The sequence below is a fragment of the Acomys minous genome, assembly GCF_964271855.1.
Source record: "Acomys minous genome assembly, chromosome: 14".
Taxonomy (NCBI): domain Eukaryota; kingdom Metazoa; phylum Chordata; class Mammalia; order Rodentia; family Muridae; genus Acomys; species Acomys minous.
Window position 1 is genome coordinate 65,693,826 of NC_140496.1, and position 18,707 is coordinate 65,712,532.

Below are 18,707 nucleotides of genomic sequence, written 5' to 3' on the forward strand. Positions count from 1 at the left end.
TTTTTGTATATGAATGCTCTATCTGTTTTGTTTTTTTGAGAGAGGGTCTGGCTTGTAACCTTGGCCGGCCTAGAACTTGCTATGAGGACCGCCCTAGCATTAAATTCACAGCAATCTGTCTGTTTCTTGTCTTCCAACTGCTGGAATCATAGGCTTGAGCCACCAGGTCTAGCTAGAGTTTATTTGTTGTTAAACAGTCGCTTTCAATTTCATTGGTAATTAGAGAGTAAAAGTAAAGATGGTCTATGCTATAGATAGGCTGTTGGACCAGTGAGATGGCCCCTGCTGCCTCTCCTGATGACCTCACTTCAGTCCCTATGACCCACATGGCAGAAGGAGAGAAACCACTCCTGCAAGTTGTCCTCTGGCCTTTACAAGCATGCTAAGGCTCGTGTATTCCCCTACTCCCCATTAATTGATTAAGTAATTAATTTTTTTTTTGAGACAGTGTTTCTCTGTCTAGTCCTGGCTGTCTTGGAGCTCACTCTGTAGACCAGACTGACCTTGTACTCACAGAGATCTGCCTCCCTCTGCATCCCAAGTGCTGGGATTAAAAGCATGCACCATCATCACCCAGCATGATTAATTAATATTTAAGTCCATAAGATAGTCATGTCTATAATTGTGTGTGAGTTTCCTGTGTGCGTATGGCTTCTACATCAATTTTTTGTCATCTTAATAGTGCTGCATCAAAATGTTATACTTCTGATAGTTTGATCAGTATTATAATTGCCATCACTGATTTGGCACTTATTATAGGCATATTCCATCCTGCCTTCATCCTGCTCTACTTTAAGACACTGGGCTATAAATTGAGACCCTGACTCAAAAAGGAAGAAAGAAAGAAACCCCCAAATGACAATCAGACTGATCTGAGCATTTTGAAGTCTCTTTACACTTAATGTCCAAATTTACTTAGGTGTTTTTTTTTTTTTTGGGTGGGGCAGGAAGCATATCACAGGATTAATGGTTTATAAAAACATAATTGGGAAATTCTAATTAAATTTGTACCTAATAAGTATTTAATAAACATTGAATTTTTCCTGATTCTTGTTATATTTTTGTTTTTTTAGTTGATGATGTCTCTCTGTAATTCAGGATAGCCTCAGCCATGCTTGCCTTTTGTAAAAGACTTCAAAAACCAAACATACATACAGCGGTCAGTAAAGGGAAAGGAGAGAGCACAAAGAACCACCACACTTCCATAACCACACCGCTTGTGTTAGTCTTCTCTCATACTGACTCTTGCCTGAAGGGGTGATCCTGGGTCAGCCCTAGACCTAAGCGTTTTTTGAGGGTCTCACTATGTAGGCCAAGATGGCCCTATCCTCCTGCCTTAGCATCCCTCCTGATGGATTACAGATGTATGCCGTTAAGGCAGCCTAGATCTGAGAGAGCCTGGTACTTTCCTCTACGTGCTTTTCATAAGCCTGAGCCCCCCAGAAGGAGTCAGGCAACGCAGATGAGAGATTATTAGAGAGAGGAATAGTGAGGTCACGTTGTTTAGTACCCATTTTATCTCTCCAGTGCCCCATCAGAGTCTGGCAAATGATACTTAAAGGATGAGCGAATAAATGCAGATCTGAACAACAGGCTGCTCTTATCATCCATGTTATAGTCAACAGGACATTACTGCAGATAGAGATAAATGAAATGAAAATAACCTATTTTATTAGAAGAAAATTTGGTACCTTGATAGTATTATTGACAATATTTTGATATTAAGCCTTTTTTTTTTTTTTTTTTTTTTTTGAGGCAGGGGTTTCTCTATGTAGCTTTGCCTGTCCTGGAACTCTGTAGACCAGGCTGGCCTCAAATTCAGAGATCTGCCTCGCCAGTGCTGGGATTAAAGGGATGTATCACTGCTTCCTGACAGCTTTTTTAAAAAAATAATTTAATTTTATGTACATTGGTATTTTGAGTGCATGTATGTCTGTGTGAGGGTATTGGATCCTCTGGAACTACAGAGGAGCTACAGACAGTTGTGATCTGCCATGTGGGTGCTGGGAATTGAACCCAGGTTCCATGGAAAAGCATTCAATGCTCTTAACTGCTGAGCCATCCCTCCAGACCAGCTGCTATTTTTTTTTTTTAATCCAAAACATCACATATACTAAGCAATGTGCTTTACTTCTGAGCCTGTCTTCTTTACAGTGTGGTGCTGTGGGGGGAAATTGGATTATCTTTTTTAGTATCTTGGTTATATCTTATGTTGATGATGACCATTTTTAAAATAAAATTTCCCCTAGATTACATATGTGCGTGTGTTTGACTTGTCAAGCTTTTAGCTTTAGATGCATTAAGAATGTTTCATACTACATTAAAAAAACAAACTACCTGTGCTGTTTACTTTTTTAGGTCTATTCAAAAGCTTGGTGAATTAAATGTTGGAATGGATAGTCTTAGTAATGAGGTGCCAGTGCTCAACCAACAGTGCACTGGGAGCAAAAACAATGGATCAAATAGTTCTTCTGTGACTAGCTTTAGTACGCCACCCCAGGATTCCAGTCAAAGGTTAATACACGATACTTCAGATATTCACACAAGCACTCCTCGTAATCCTGGATCAACAAATCACATCCCTTTTCTTGAAGAATCACCCTGTGGAAGCCAGAAGTAAGTGCTTGACTATAAAACTTGAAATGCTCACTACTTGCTGTAATGATAGGAACATGAACTTGTCTTTGGAGCCTTACAGAGAGTTGAGGGTTTCTCCCAATTTCCCTCTGATCTGCCTTCACGTGTCTCTTTTAATCTCTTTATAGTCTTCTTTGCTGTCTGTTTTCCTTTTTGGTAAGACCCAGAACCAAGACAGTTTTTTTTTTTTTTTTTTTTTTTTTTTTTTTTTTAGTAAACCATCTTATTGAGAGAGTCTTTAGTTTTAGGCTTCATCTTGATTTTTACCTCCTTTGCCTTTGACATTTTCTTTCTTTCTTTCTTTTTTGTTTGTTTCAAGACAGGGTTTCTCTGTTCTCAGTTGTAGACCATGCTGGCCTTGATCTGCCTGACTCTGACTCCCTGAGTGCTACCTCATCCAGCTACACCTCTGACATTTTCAACAGATAATTTCACAGACTTTTTTTTTTTAGTGAACAAGAGTGTGTTTTTACAACATGCTAGAGTAATTATAGAAAGACAGTTTTGGCAACTATGAAAAAATTGTAGCAACTAAACATTTGCATATTTATGTTTTCACTACTTAGAACATTTTTGTCTTTGTTTCACTAGTAAACAGGGTTGATTTGTGCATTGAGAATAGTCAATCGGTATTTTCTTGCATCACCATAAAACACTTCTCGGGTGTGGTTAATTTAGAAGTGTGACACTTGGGTACTTGTAGGAATTAGCCTTGTAATTAATGTCATATTCTACTTTTATAACTGAGATACTGGATCCCAGGCTGTTACACAAGTGTCCATGAGTAAAGACAGGAACTAAATCTTTTTTTTATTTTAAAATTTTATTTATTTTATGTATATGAGTGCCCTGTTTTCATGCACCCAGAAGAGGGAATCAGCAGACTATAGATGGTTATGGGGCACCATGTGGTGCCTCCTCTGGAAGAGCAGTCACTGCTCTTAACTGCGGAGCCGTCTCTCCAGCCTCCAGAAACTAAATCTTAAAGTTATGCTTTATTCAAAGGTCCTCAGATCTGAGAAGACAGCAAGTTAACACCCTGACCTCCACATGCACAACATAGCACACACCCGTGCATGCACACATGCACACAGCATGGCATATACCTGTGCACACAAACATGTAAATAAATGTAAAAACAACACCCATCTCAAGGTAAAAAGCATCCAATGATTTGTTACCTTTTTTCTCTCTGAGACATGGCTTCAGGATAATTCTTGCTTTTATTTATTGGCTTTAAGCCATTTTTCTTTTTTCTTTAAACAAAAATAAAGCAAACAAACAGGTCTAGAGAATCCTGGGACTTTCAACATCATCTTCCTGGGATCTTCTTTTGCTTTTCCCCGTGTTGTTGGATCCCTGTCTGTAGTATCTCATGTAGTTCTTAAAAAGGGCTATATGTCAGAAGTAAAGTTTCTCACACCTTGTATATCTGCTTACGTTCACTGTATTTCACAGTGTTGGTATAGATGGGGATTGGTAACCATTTCTCAGTATTCAAAGCCCTGCGACATGATCTTCCAGTTTCACAGCTCTTATGAAGAGGTCTAATTTTTTTTTGTTTCTTTTTCTTTTTTTTTTTTTATTCTTGATCGTTTGTGCAAGGCCTGTTACTTTTTCTGCTCTGACATTTTTGGCTTGTTTTTCCCCTGATGTTTTATAATTTTATTTTGTGGAATCTTCCATGGCACTTTTAAAGCTAGAAACTTAAGTTTTAAGAAATTAGAAAAAGTGTTTAAAAAAAAATGTTTAGTGAGTTCTTCACCTTTATTTTCTATTGATTTCCCCCTGATGCGATGTTTTAATTAAGTGAGTTTTCATTGTCTAAAAATTTACCTTAAAAATATATTGCATTTGTTTCTGAGATTAAATCTTCTTGTCTATAAAGGATATAATATGTTTTTAGGATTAGGGCTTTGTTCTATGAAGTGTTGTACTTTTCTTGCTTGCTTTAGTCTCTGACTTTCTTGAGGACCACTTCTTCAAGTATTTCAGAGCCTTTGGCTGTCTGTAATTTCTGAGGAGTTTTCTTAAACTTATTAGAATAGCTGCTTGTGATGGTGATTGTCTTTGGCCTTGCAAAATGAGGAGTAAGTGGGAATACTGTTATAATAAGGGATAACTGTTAATTTTGATTTTTATCTCCAAGGCCAGGTAACTTTCTTCAAGAGCAATTTCTAGGCTTGTGCTTGGGGCAGGATTAAGTCTTGTAGACAGGGACAAGCAGAGGAAATTTTTGACCCTTCATTGTACAGTGTAGAGTCTTGACCTACTTTCCAGAATGGCATCTTGCCTTCTCTTTACATCTCCTTGGTATCACCAAATCCAGAGCCCCCAAGTGTCCCCATGTAGTAGCTTAGAATGGAATTACTGACAGTGATTTGCTAAGAGAAAAAAATAAAGATTGAAAGGTTAAATTCACTTAGCTTCTTTTTTGAATTTCAGAGTAAACTTTATTTGTACTTCTGTTCCCACAGCTCATCAGAACATTCTGTCATTAAGCCGTCTCTTGGAGATTCTTCAGGGAATCTGTCAAGATCAAAAGGGGAAGAGGTAATGTTTTGTTTGTGTGTTTGTATTACCAAGAAAAAAAAATGTTTTTTGAGACAAGGTCTCACTGTGTAGCTCTGGCTGACATGGGTTTGCTGTGTAGACCAGGCTGGCCTCAACTGCACAGTAATCTGCATGCTCTACCTCCTGAGTGTTGGGATTAAGGGTGTGTGCCACCATGTCCTACTGTAAAGATTCTTATTTCAAAAAAAACTGCAGAGGTAGTCTTATTTATCTGGAAGTAGTTGGGTAGATCTCACTGAACTAAGTGGAGAGTTTGTTTTTGAAAACACATTTGGGGGTTCAATGTGATGGCTGTCTCAGTGGGGAACAGTGATTATCACCAAGCTTGACGAGGTGATAAGCCTCTGTCTGCATATGTGTACACCCATACAAATAATATGTTAATTTAAAAATGAAAACAACATTTGTGAGCATTCATATTAGTGGCCTAGTGGTGACCTTGAATTTTCAAGCTGAGACTTTGTGCTACGCTCTGAACTTTATGGTGGCTTTGATCAGATATTTATACTTGGATCAAGTATTTCTACTGGACCTTTCATCTCAGCACATTTTGTACTTTGGAATCAGATAACCTTTCCTACTAGAATATTCTGTCTTGTCTTCACTAGCTCAAAATTTAACCTTATAAATAAGAGTATGTTTTCAGATGCCTATAGGAATCAAAACAAATGAATAATGTCTACCATTTTCATGATAAGTACTCAGCAATATTTGTTCCTTGTTTTTTGTTTGTTTGTTTGTTTTTTGGTTTTTTTGTTTGTTTGTTTGTTTTGAGACAGGGTTTCTCTGTAGCCTTGCCTATCCTGGACCCTCGAACTCACAGCGATCCACCTGTCTCTGCCTCCCGAGTTCTGGGATTATAGGTGTGTGCCACCACGCCTGGCTCTTGTTCCTTGTTTAAAGAAATGCACAATACTGGTAGTTCCAGTTTATCAAGAAAAGCTAGCATCTGATTTTTATATGAAGTCTCCTGTTATGCAAATGGATACATATTTTTTAAAAAAACACTGTGGTACAAATAAAATCAACTTATTTTACTTCTGCAATAAATAAACTTTTGTTGTTGTTGTTGTTTTGATTTTTCCAGACAAGGTTTCTCTGTGTAGCCTTGGCTGTCCTGAACCTCTCTCTGTAGACCAAGCTGGCCTTGAACTCACAGAGATCCACCTGCGTCTGCCTCCCAAGTGCTAAAGAAACTCTTAATAATAATGTTCGGAAGGGTATTTAATGAACCCATCCTTTTTTTTTTTCTCTTATCTCCTCATACTATACACTTCCATATCCATTTCCTATACATGGACTAACAGTTCATACAAATAACAGAATTAAGAAAAATACACTGGGCTGGAGAGATGGCTCAGCGGTTAAGAGCACTCACTCCTCTTCAGGAGATCCTGAGTTCAATTCCCAGCACCCACATGGTGGCTCACAAGTATCTATAATGTGATCTGATGCCCTCTTCTGCCCTGTGGGTGTACATATAGACAGAGCACTGTATTCATAATAATAAATAAATCTTTAAAGAAAAACATACTAGCTGTGCGGTAGTGGTATATGTCTTTAATCCCAGCACTTGGAATATATAGAAGAATATATTAAATATGTTACATAGTATATTTACATTACTATATTTTAGTTTTAGTTTATATAAGTATTAGTTTCCCCTCGTGTCCCTAAGGATGCCCATTGTTTTTATGCATAAACGCTTGGGTATTAAGAGAGACAGTCCCTTCACTGGTCATTGTCGGTTTCTAGGCTATTAATAGGGCGGAAGTGATTTGCCCTTTTTGCATACTTGACAATGATATTTTCCAAAGACAAGATTACATAAGCCGGGCGTGGTGGTGCACGCCTTTAATCCCAGCACTCGGGAGGCAGAGGCAGGTGGATCGCTGTGAGTTCGAGGCCAGCCTGGACTACAAAGCGAGTCCAGGACAGTCAAGGCTACACAGAAAAACCCTGTCTCGAAAAAACCAAAAAAAAAAAAAAGATTACATTAAGGCTGTCAACCATGCTGTCTGGCGATCCCTGGTCCAGGACCAGTCAGTCCTGCTCAAGGTAGAGCAGCGCTAGTTCTTTGTTTTGTTTTTTGTCTTTGACAAGGTTTCTCTGTGTAGCCCTGGCTGTCCTGGACTCACTTTGTAGACCAGGCTGGCCTCGAACTCACAGAGATCCGCCTGCTTCTGCCTCTCCTGGGATTAAAGGTATGTATCACCTTGCCCAGCTAGCAGTGCTATTTTAAAGGACAAAAGAGCAGGAACTTTGGAAGTCTTTTCTCTGGGAGATTGCTATAGACAGAGACTGACATTTAAATAAGCATGAAACTCAAATATTTTGATTAATATCACTTTCATCATTTTAAATGGCCATTCTACAATTTCAGTTTGAAATGCTAAAATATTAATTGCTGTAAGCTGTCTATTTATAACTATAAGTGTATTAAGTTAATAATAGCCTTTTATATTTCTTTTTTTTTTCTTGAAAGATCACTGACTGTGTTGCCCATTCTGGTCTAGAACTACTTCTCCTACCTCCGTTTCTCGACTAGTACCCCATGAATTTCCTACTAGAACAAAGTGATGCTCTGGTTTTTTTGGGGGGGGGTGTTGGTTTTTTTGGGGGGCGTTTTTGGGTTTTCAAGACAGGGTTTTTCTGTGTAACATTGGCTGTCCTGGACTCACTTTGTAGACTCACAGCGCTCCGCCTGCCTCTGACTCCCGAGTGCTGGGATTACCCCACCTGGCTGCTCTGTTGTTTTTGCTAGACCTAGACATATATGAGTTCCCCAGCTCCAAAAGTTAAAGATAGCTTAATGTGGGAGTATACAGTCTGATGTTATAATTTTTTAAAAGATTTATTTATTATTTACATAGTATTCTGCCCACATGTGTGCCTGCATGCCAGAAGAGGGCACAAGATCTCATTATAGATGGTTGTGAGCCACCATGTGGTTGCTAGGGATTGAACTCAGGACCTTTGGAAGAGCACACAGTGTTCTTAACCTCTGAGTCATCTCTCCATCCCCATGATGTTTTAATTTTAATGTTTATTTATGTGCATGAGTGTTTTTCCTGTGTTATATCTGTGCACCATGTGTGTACCAGATGCCCACAGAGGCTAATACAGGGCACCAGGTTCCCTGCAACGGGATTTATAAATGTGCGTTTGATGGGAATTGAACTCAGGTCCTCTGGAAGAGCAGCCAGAGCTCTTCATTTTTAAAGACTCATTTGTTACTTTATGAGTGTTTTGCATTAGGTACAATTTTATTTTTTTGGTATTTATATATTTTATCTGTAAAGTTCTTATATTCCAGTGGAACAATGTAAGACAAAAAACAGTAAGGCTCATTATAGATTGAGAATGTATATACATTTTTTTTCTTTTGAGGCAGTACTACTTGTGTCTACATATATGTATGTAATGACATACATGCCTGATATCTGAGGAGGTTAGAAGAGGGCATCAGTTCCCCATGAACTGGAGTGATACATGATGCTGAACTGCTGCTATGTGGGTGCCAGGAACTGAACCTGGGGCCTCTACAAGAGCAGCAAGTGCTCTTAACTGCTGAGCTCTCTCTCCAGGCCCCATATTTTGTTTTAATCTGACTAGTAATGATTAGCAAAAGCTAGAAACATTATGTTTAACTTGGATTTGTCACTTAAAAGATTATTGGCAGGAATAATAAGGTTGAACTAAATTTAAAGTGGAATGAAGGTGACTCAAGCTTGATTTTTCTGTATAATGACTTCTATATTCATTCTTTCCATAGGATGACAAGTCAAAAAAGCAGTTTGTTTGTATTAGCACTCTAGAAGACACACAGGCTGTTAGAGCAGTGGCTTTTCATCCAAGTGGTAGTTTGTATGCTGTTGGTTCAAATTCAAAAACTCTGAGAGTATGTGCCTACCCAGAAAAAATTGATCCAAGGTAAGACTAGCTGTTTGTGTTCTTCTATGTGTCCAAGTTTTCAGTTAGCTATGTTGGTTGTTTCCTCATATTTGTCATTTCCTTCTGTTAAGCTATATTAATTAGTGCTTAGGAAATATATCCATCATTATTAATTTATTCATTTTTCCATAAAATATTTCTGAGTATGCCATTTCACATCAGTAAGTCTTTCTGATTTCCAACACATTTTTTTTTTAATCTGCCAAGTTCTTACATTCCATCTAAATGATGTGTAACCAAAACTAGATTATGGCTCATTACAGATTGATAAAATATAAACTTTTTTTCTTTTGAGGCAGCATTGTTGTTGTAACATAGGTTGGCCTGAGTCCAGATTCTTCTGCCTTTGCCCCTTTGCAGGGAGACCTGCCACCAAACCCTGAATTATATCTCCTGTCATCTCAGAGCAACGTCAGATAAACTGTAGCAATTGCTGATATTTGGGCATTTTTTAACCTACAGAAATTAAAATTTCATTTTACACTCTTCTTCTAGCAAATTATAGGATCTGGCATTATAGGATTATAAGATAAAAGATATGCTGTGGAGATGGTAATATACATTACTTATAGTTCAGTGGTGGCATAGTATTTGTCTATGATACATAAAGCACTGGACTAGATTCAGTCTCCAACACGGCAAAAAACAATTTTTTTGTTTTAGATGTAACTTCACAAGAATCTAGATTGGAACTTTTTGCTAAGGTACTGTTTTTGTCTTGTCTTTTTTTTTTTTATTAGAATGTCTGCTATGAATAAACTAGCATTATAGGGCTGGAGAGATCGCTTAGCAGTTAAGAGCACTAGTTTCTCTTCAAAGGGACCTGGCTTGGAGTCCCAGTACCCATATGGTGGCTCACAATCATCTATAACTCCAGGACAGCCAATATCCAGGGACACCAGGCACAGGCACAGAAGCGATGTACAAACATACATGCAGTCAAAATATACACGTAAAACAAGATTAAAAAGGAGCGTTATAAAGATCATGAGCACCAGGCGTGGTGGCGCACCTCTTTAATCCCAGCACTCAGGAGGCAGAGGCAGGTGGATGGAGCTCTGTGAGTTCGAGGCCAGCCTGGTCTACAAAGTGAGTCCAGGACAGCCAAGGCTACACAGTAAAACCCCGTCTTGACCCCCCCACCCAACAAAAGAGATTATGAGCTACTTGGTAAATTTTTGTGTGTTAGGGAAATCAAACTGTTTGTATTAGCACTCTAGAAGACACACAGGCTGTTAGAGCAGCGGCTTTTCATCCACGTGGTAGTTTGTATGCTGTTGCTTCAAGTAAAAAAAGTTTGAGTATATGCCTATCTAGAAGAAATTAGTTTTCATATAGAAAGAAAGATACCCAAGCAAATAAGCCATATAAAGCTAAAAGTTGTAAGTATTACAAGTATTATGCAGCATATTGTTTTGACTTTTTTTTTTCCTTTTTTCTTTTTGGTTTTTTGAGACAGTGTTTCTCTGTGTGGCCTTGCCTGTCCTGTACTTAATTTGTAGACCAGGCTGGCCTCGAACTCACAGTGATCCACCTGCCTCTGCCTCCTGAGTGCTGGGATTAAAGGCGTGTGCCACCACACCCAGCTCTGTTTTGGACTTTTAAGCAATTTTTAGCATGTACTACTTATTCGGGAGTGTCACACATGTATGTAATCCACTCTTTCTCCCCCCTTTAACTCCTTCTAAGCCTCTCCCGAACATCCCCCTTCTAACTTCATATACTTTTTTTTTTAAGTTAAATAGATACTGACTCTAGTTAGTTAGTGTTTCCCATTTACGTATGATTATGGGCCTACCAGTGCCAACACTCCCAGAGAAAACCACGTCTCCCTCTGCTAACAGCCATCAGCTGCTAATAGTTCCTCAACCAGCAGCGGGTTTCATGAGCCCCTCTCTGGTCCATTGCTGCAGCTTTGACTGGCTTGGCCTTTTCGTGTCTAGGTAAGCACAGCTGCTGAGTTGATGAGTGCAATGGCCGTGCCATGTATAGAAAACGGCCTTTTGTAACACCCTTCCCCTTCTCTAATGGTCTGCTGGGCGGTGTGGCTGTCTCAGTAGAGCTGAGCACTGACAATTGCTATTCTCAGCACTTTGACCAGATACATATCTGCATTAACTATTGCCACTGCAAAAAGGCTTCTCTCACAAAGTTGAGAGCAGCACAGATCTGTGAGTATCAACATAAATATTTAGATGGCAGTTTGACAGCATGACCATTTAGCAAAACATCAGTAGTAGGTTACCCCCCAGGGCCTGTGATATACCCGTATCATGGGCTTTCGGCTGGGTTAACAGTACCAATGTTTTGGTTTTTCAAGATAGGGTTTTGAGCTGGGCGTGGTGGTGCACACCTTTAATATCAGCACTGGCGGGTGGGGTGAGTGGTAGAGGCACACAGATCTCTGTGAGTTCAAGGCCAGCCTGGTCTACTAAGAGAGTCCAGAACAACCAGAGTTGTTATGCAGAGAAACACCACCTTGGGGGAAAAATCAAGATAGGATTTCTCTGGGTAGCCTTGGCTGTCCTGGAACTCACTCTGTAGACAAGACTGGCCTCGAACTCAGATCCACCTGCCTCTGCCTCTTGAGTGCTGGGATCAAAGGTGTACGCCACCACTGCCCAGCTAACAGTTCCATTTTTAAAAGAATATTTTAAGACTTATTAAAATCCTAACAGAACAGAATTGATGGAGTTTTCATAGTATTTTTTATTATCTCTTTATATGAATAATAATTAAATAAATAGTAATTTTGACCTTTGCCCTGTGAAAGCATTTAAAGACTTAGATAAGAGGCTACAGAGATAGTTGAGTGGTTTGAGAGCACTTGATGCTCTTGCAGAGGACAGAGTTCAGTTCTTAGTACTCACATTGGTGGTTCACAACCATCTGTTAGCTCCGGTTCCAGGGGGTCCAAAATCTCATTCTTGCCTCTGAGGAAACCTGAATACATGCAGGCACACACATACATGCATAAATTAAAAATTAAAAACTAGGGAAAGGAATAATAGAGCTCCTGTTAGTTCATAGTGTTAAATTTTTTGATGCTCATTGTATTAATAAGTAGATTCATTTATTTATATTTTATGTATATATGTGTTCTTGCATGTTTGTAAGTGCAACACATGATATAGTACCCACAGAAGCCAGAAAAGAGTTACAGATAGTTGCTAACAGTCATGTGGGTGCTGGGAACTGAACCCAGGGCCTCCACAAGAGCAGCAAATACTCCTAGCCAGTGAACTGCCTCTCCAGCTCTGTTTTACTAAGTAGAAATACTTGAAAAAGAGAAAGCAGAATTTTAGAACAGGGAATGGAAGTTAGCAGTAGTTAGGGGGACACAGCCATGTGTAGAGTTAGTGTCATGGTTTGTGTTTGTTTGAAGTTAGCCTTGAGCTTGGGACCATGCCACCTTCTCAGCAAGCACTTTCTGGTCCGTATCGTCTTTTCCCTGCAGCTGTTCTCTGACTTATCACTTTCTAGGAAACAACTCTTCCTATCTCTGAGCTCAAAACCTAATACTCTACCACAATGACTCACACAGAGTAGTCATGACATTATCTATGTCGGCTAGAGTTTTAAGCTCTGGAAAGAGATCGTAGGTCTTTTTTATTTTTATCCATTTCTTGCCCTTTTTTTGTTGTTGTTGTTTTTGTTTTGTTTTTTTTCATTTTTCAAGACAGTGATTCTCTGTGTAGTCCTGGCTTCCTGGACTTACTTTGTAGGCCAGGCTGTCCTCGAAACTCAGCAGCCTCCCTGAGTGCTGGAATTATAGGTGTGCGCCACCATGCTCAGCTTCTCACCTTTCTTAAACTCAGGCACATTGTTTATTACTTGTTAATAAATATTTATTTCACTTTTTAGTTTATATTAACCTTTGTTTTTTTCTGAGAAAAATTTATGAAGAATAAGATAATGGAAATTTAATATATATTCTATATATTTATTTATATCCTATTTATTATGTGATCTGAAATGAGAGATTTATATAATAGTTATAATTTTACTGTAAAATAACAAATTTACTGAAATAACTTTAAATAAATTTACTGAAAATAGGATACAAGACGATTTATATTCTTTTTATGATTTTGGAAGTCTAATAATCTACTCTCTGTTGGGTAAGTGTCACCCACATTTAACAATCAGCATTCTGGAAGCTGACACAAGAGGATTACTGAGTTCAGAGCTAGTGTAGGCTTTGTAGGATATATCTCAAGAAGCCAAGAAATCCAACCTCTCCCCTGATAAAACTTTGTTGCTGGGTATTATTTTTCCTCATTCCCTTATATTAGAGCATTTCATGTTAACTAATTTTCAAAAGTAAGAAATTGAAATATCTTTATGTACTTTTTCTTTTCAGTGCACATGACACTCCTAAGCAGCCAGTGGTACGATTTAAAAGAAACAAACATCATAAAGGATCTATTTATTGTGTGGCTTGGAGTCCTTGTGGACAGTTATTAGCAACAGGATCAAATGACAAATATGTAAAAGTGCTGCCCTTCAATGCAGAGACTTGTAACGCAACAGGTAGGGCCTGAGTATGCAGCAGTAGCTGCCAGTGTCCATGTATGGTTGACCCTCTGTGTCTCTCTGTTGTCACTAATGAAATCTAAGAACACGGTCTCAAAGAATTTATTTTTTGTTCTCATTATTCCACTCCAATGAGGCATTTTTTAAAATAGTAGTATATGAATTTTATAAAAACATTAATGTTAAGAATAATTTTTAATGACTAAGGATATAATTGAATGATAGACCATTTGCATAGTGTGCATAAACATGTTACATACAGACAGACATATAGACACAGAGAGAGAGAGAGAGAGAGAGAGAGAGAGAGAGAGAGAGAGAGAGAGAGCCAGAGCGCCAGAGCCAGAACCTTTTAAATAACTACCACAATAATGGATATTTTCTAGAGCATATCTTTCCTTTTTGTTTGAAACAGACAGGGAAGCAATGAATTTTCTGTAGCTCTGTTGAAAGGGCAATAATAACTGAATCAGTATTTTAATTTCTTGAAGTTTTGCATTCAATAAATGAGTTGATTATGTCAATCCCTAAGTAAAAGTATAAATCATACTACTGCACTTTTAAATTAATTATTTAGGCTAGCATACAGGATAATGGCCTCGCTCTGATGTTTTCCTATAGATGTGTTGTTATGCTTTGCTCTAACCTACTGTGTTATCCGTGGCCAGTGCTTAGGCAGTTGAGCATCCACTTCACACTGTAAGTTGAGCAGCATGTTTTTTTTTTAATTCTTACTGCTGTTTCAGGACCAGATCTGGAATTTAGCATGCATGATGGGACAATTCGAGATTTGGCATTTATGGAAGGCCCAGAAAGTGGTGGAGCTATTTTAATAAGTGCTGGTGCAGGAGATTGTAACATTTATACCACAGATTGTCAAAGAGGACAGGGTCTTCATGCTCTGAGTGGACACACAGGTACGTAGCAGTCACACTGGGCACACAGTCCTTGTGCTGGTCTTGTGCTGGCTTGTTCAGAATGCCTTTGATGAATTCAAAAAGTTCTTAAGTCTACTAGTGGGATCTCTTTGTAGTAGTTTTTTTTTTTTAATTGTTTTTTCAAGACAGGGTTTCTCTGTGTCACCTGGCTGTCCTAGACTCAACTTGTAGACCAGGCTGTCCTTGAATTCACAGTGATCTGCCTGCCTCAGCCTCCTGAGTGCTGGGGTTAGAGGTGTGCGCCATCACACCTGACATGGTAGATCTTTTTCAGACAGATTTTTAGTTCAAAAACTTTCATTGAGACTTTTGAATATCAGAGCAATATTAATGCCATTATGGTTTATTTATTCATCACAGAATTCTTTTACTTTAATCATCACAGACATTATATGATGTGGGAAGTTTTATCCCTATTTATATATGGAGAAACCTAGGCAAAGGGAGTAAAGCTAGTAACTGGCAGCGCTCAGATGAGATTCTAGATCCAGTTCATTCAAAGCTAGTAATCGAACATCACAGAATAACCGCCTACGGTTTCTTCATGAAAAAGTTGTCACTTTTTAAAGATTTATTATGTATATAGTGCTCTGCCTGCACGTATACCTACACACCAGAAGAAAAGATTTATTTATTGTGTATACAGTGTTCGGCCTGTATATGCATGCCAGAAGAGGGCACCAGATCTCACCGTAGATGGTTGTGAGCCACCATGTGATTGCTGGGAATTGAACTCAGGACCTCTGGAAGAACAACCAGTGTTCATAACCTTTGAGCCATCTCTCAGACCCAACTTGTCATTGTTTTAAGTGGAAATTCTTGTCTGTACTAATTACTATCTCTTGAAATGCACAAAGAACATATTTTTCTAATAGAGTCACCTAAGAAACACTGAATTTGTTCAAAGTGGTTTGGTTTTGGGTTTTTGTTTTGTTTTTCTCTGTGTGGAGCCCTGGCTGTCCTGGAACTCGCTTTGGTAGACCAGGCTGGTCATGAACTCACATCAGTCCGCCTGCCTGGATAAAGGTGTACATTACTATGCCTGGCTTGTTCAAAGTGGTTTTGATGAATTTAACAAGTTCTTAAATCTATTTGATAATATCTGCAATCTCTATGATACGGCGTATTTGGTTAAGCGGTCATGAGGAGAACTTCCTTTCGGACATGCTGTGGACGGCCTTTCCCACAGTAGTAACTGCATGTGTGATCGTTTACAGGGCATATTTTAGCACTGTACACCTGGAGTGGCTGGATGATCGCGTCTGGTTCCCAGGACAAGACGGTGAGATTCTGGGATCTCCGAGTACCAAGCTGTGTTCGTGTGGTCGGCACGACATTCCATGGAACTGGTAGGTTTTCCATAGATGTCAATGAGGTTCTGTGAGAAGGGAGCTTGATAAATTCCTCTAGCGTCTGCTTCCCCATTCCCGTCTTCATGTAAAGAGGAGAAGTAGGGCTGGGAAGACTACCTTATGTGAAGCCCTGAGTTTAATTCTTAGTCCTGAATAAAGCAGGTCAGCCTGGGCTAAATAGATTGCTTACAAAAAAAAAAAAAAAAAGGATGGTGGGGATTGGAGGAAGAGCTGACTTTGCATTTTATATTTTATTGATTAGTTTCAAATCTTTCATATGTTATCATATTTGTAAACTGATTTTAGACTAGACATTGTGCTCCAAATTGGTAATTTTAATGTGTATTTATTTATCTATGTATTATGTATGTGAGATATGGGAGTGTATGCACCCCTACAGCTTGCACTGTGTGTGTGGAGGTCAGACAACTACTCATGGGAGTCCATTCTCGCCATGTGGGCTCTGAGGATCGGCCTGAGTCAGACTTGCCTGCAGTGTGCTTAACTGCTGAGCCATCCCCCCGCCCAGGCCTCAGATACTTAACATTTTAAAATTAATTATTGATTTGTGTGAGAGCATGTGTTCACACAGAGGTCAATGGATTACATGTGGAAGTCATTTTGTCCTTTTACAATCGGATCCTGAGGACTGACCCCAGGTCCTCAGGCTTGCCAGCAAGTGCCATTACCTATTTGCACCATATCACTGGCCCTAGAACTTTAGAGCTTTAAAGTTACTTTTAAAGATTTATTTTTATTTTGTGTATGGGTGTTTTGCCTGCCTGTATGTGTGTGTATGTGTGCATGCATTGTCCGTGGAGACCGGAAGAGGGTGTCTGCTTGATCTACTGGAATTGAAGGTACAGGTTGTGAAGCTACCATGTGGGTGCTGGGGATCACACCCTCATTTTCAGTGAGAGCGTCAGGTACTCTAACCACTGAGATGTCATCTCTTAATGACACTCCAGGCTTGAAGGACAGTCTCTCCTTTCTTTCTTTCTTTTTTTTTGGTTTTTGAGACAGGGTCTCTTCTGTGTAACCTTGGCTGTCCTGGACTCGCTTTGTAGACCAGGCTGGCCTCGAACTCATAGCGATCCACCAGCCTCTGCCTCCCGAGTGCTGGGATTAAAGGCATGCGCCACCATGCCGGGCCTCTTTTTTTTTTTTTTTTTTTTTAAAGAGTTATTTATTAAGTATATAGTGTTCGGCCTGCATGTACATGTGCACACCAGAAGAGGGCACCAGATCTCATTATAGATGGTTGTGAGCCACCATGTGGTTGCTGGGAATTGAACTCAGGACCTTTGGAAGAACAGACAGTGCTCTTAACCTCTGAGCCATCTCTCTAGCCCCTCTCCTTTCACTTAAAGCTCTGCAGGGCTGTTTTTAGAATATTGCACGTATTCTTTCTAACAGTTTCTGACGTAAAGGCTGGGTCATGCACCCCTTTAATCCCAGCACTCCGGAGGCAGCAGCAGGCAGATCTCTGTGAGTTCAAGGCCAGCCTGGTCTACAAAGAGAATTCCAGGATGGCCAAGGCTACATAGAGAAACTCTGTCTCAAAAAACAAACAAGGGCTGGAGAGATGGCTCGGAGGTTAAGAGCACTGTGTGCTCTTCCAGAGGTCCTGAGTTCAATTCCCACCACCCACATGGTGGCTCACAACCATCTACAATGAGATCTGGTGCCCTCTTCTAGCCTGCAGACACACATGCAGGCAGAATACTGTATAAATAATAAATAAATAAATAAATAAATCTTTTTTAAAAACCAACACAAACAGAAAGAAAAGAAAAAAATAAACAAAATTTGTGTATGTTTAAACTCGACTCTTTATAGTTCTCCTGTGTGTCAGCCATTCTTATTCTCCCTAGTTCTTTTGTGCATTTTTATATGTATAGTGTAGCGTTCACACTGTGTGTGCATGTGGAAACCAAAGGTCAGTTGACATCTGGTGTCTCCGTCTATATCTTGCCACCTTATAATTTTTTTTTTTTGAGAGTCTCTCACTGATTCTGGAGCCTGCCATGTCTGCCAGACTGGCTGGCCAGTGACATGGGGTTACAGGAGTGCACGCCTGGCCTAGCATTCCCATGGGGGCCATGGATCTGAACTCAGGCCTTTCACTTGTCCCGCTGAGGAGTAACATCCTTAGCCCTCAGCTTCTCTAATGAAATAATAATAATGTTACGTTTACTTTGTACGTGTGTTTGTATGTATGTGGGTGGCTTGCCATGTGGAGGCAGAGGGCAACTTAGAGTCAGTTCTCTCCCTCTGCTGTGCAGGTTCAAGGAATCACACTCAGGTCATTAGGCTTGCTAGCAAGCACTCCTGCCTGCTATGTTGGTATCATCTTTCTTTGATTTTGATAATTTACTTACTACAGTAACTCATTCTGATAGTTGTTTGTTTTTCTCATGCAACTGAGATGACTATGAGGCACTCAGAGGAGGTGTTTTCTTCTTGTTGTTGTTTGTTTGTTTGTTTGAGACAGGGTTTCTCCATGTCACCCTGGCTGTCCTAGACTCACTTTGTAGACCATGCTGGCCTTGAGCTCACAGAGATCTACCTGCCTCTGCTTCCCGAGTGCTGGGATTAAAGGCGTGAGCCACCACTGCCCTGCAAATGAGATGTTAAGTGACTGGACACTCGTCTGTGGAAAGCTGTTTTATTTGATTTCCAGGACTCATTTATACTTTTTGTTGTTGTTGTTTTT

At 39.5% G+C, this 18,707-nt stretch overlaps 1 protein-coding gene across 3 annotated transcripts in view; it reads left to right on the forward strand.

The window, feature by feature from the left end:
* Positions 1-18,707, forward strand: part of WDR47 (WD repeat domain 47) — a 61,888-nt gene that overhangs the window by 37,283 nt on the left and 5,898 nt on the right. For all 3 annotated transcript variants that reach the window (XM_084757245.1, XM_084757244.1, XM_084757243.1), the window contains exons 8-13: positions 2,359-2,616; positions 5,115-5,190; positions 8,987-9,144; positions 13,529-13,698; positions 14,448-14,618; positions 15,857-15,988. In XM_084757245.1, the coding sequence (XP_084613371.1) occupies positions 2,359-2,616; positions 5,115-5,190; positions 8,987-9,144; positions 13,529-13,698; positions 14,448-14,618; positions 15,857-15,988 (965 nt within the window). The remainder of the gene's footprint in view (positions 1-2,358; positions 2,617-5,114; positions 5,191-8,986; positions 9,145-13,528; positions 13,699-14,447; positions 14,619-15,856; positions 15,989-18,707) is intronic.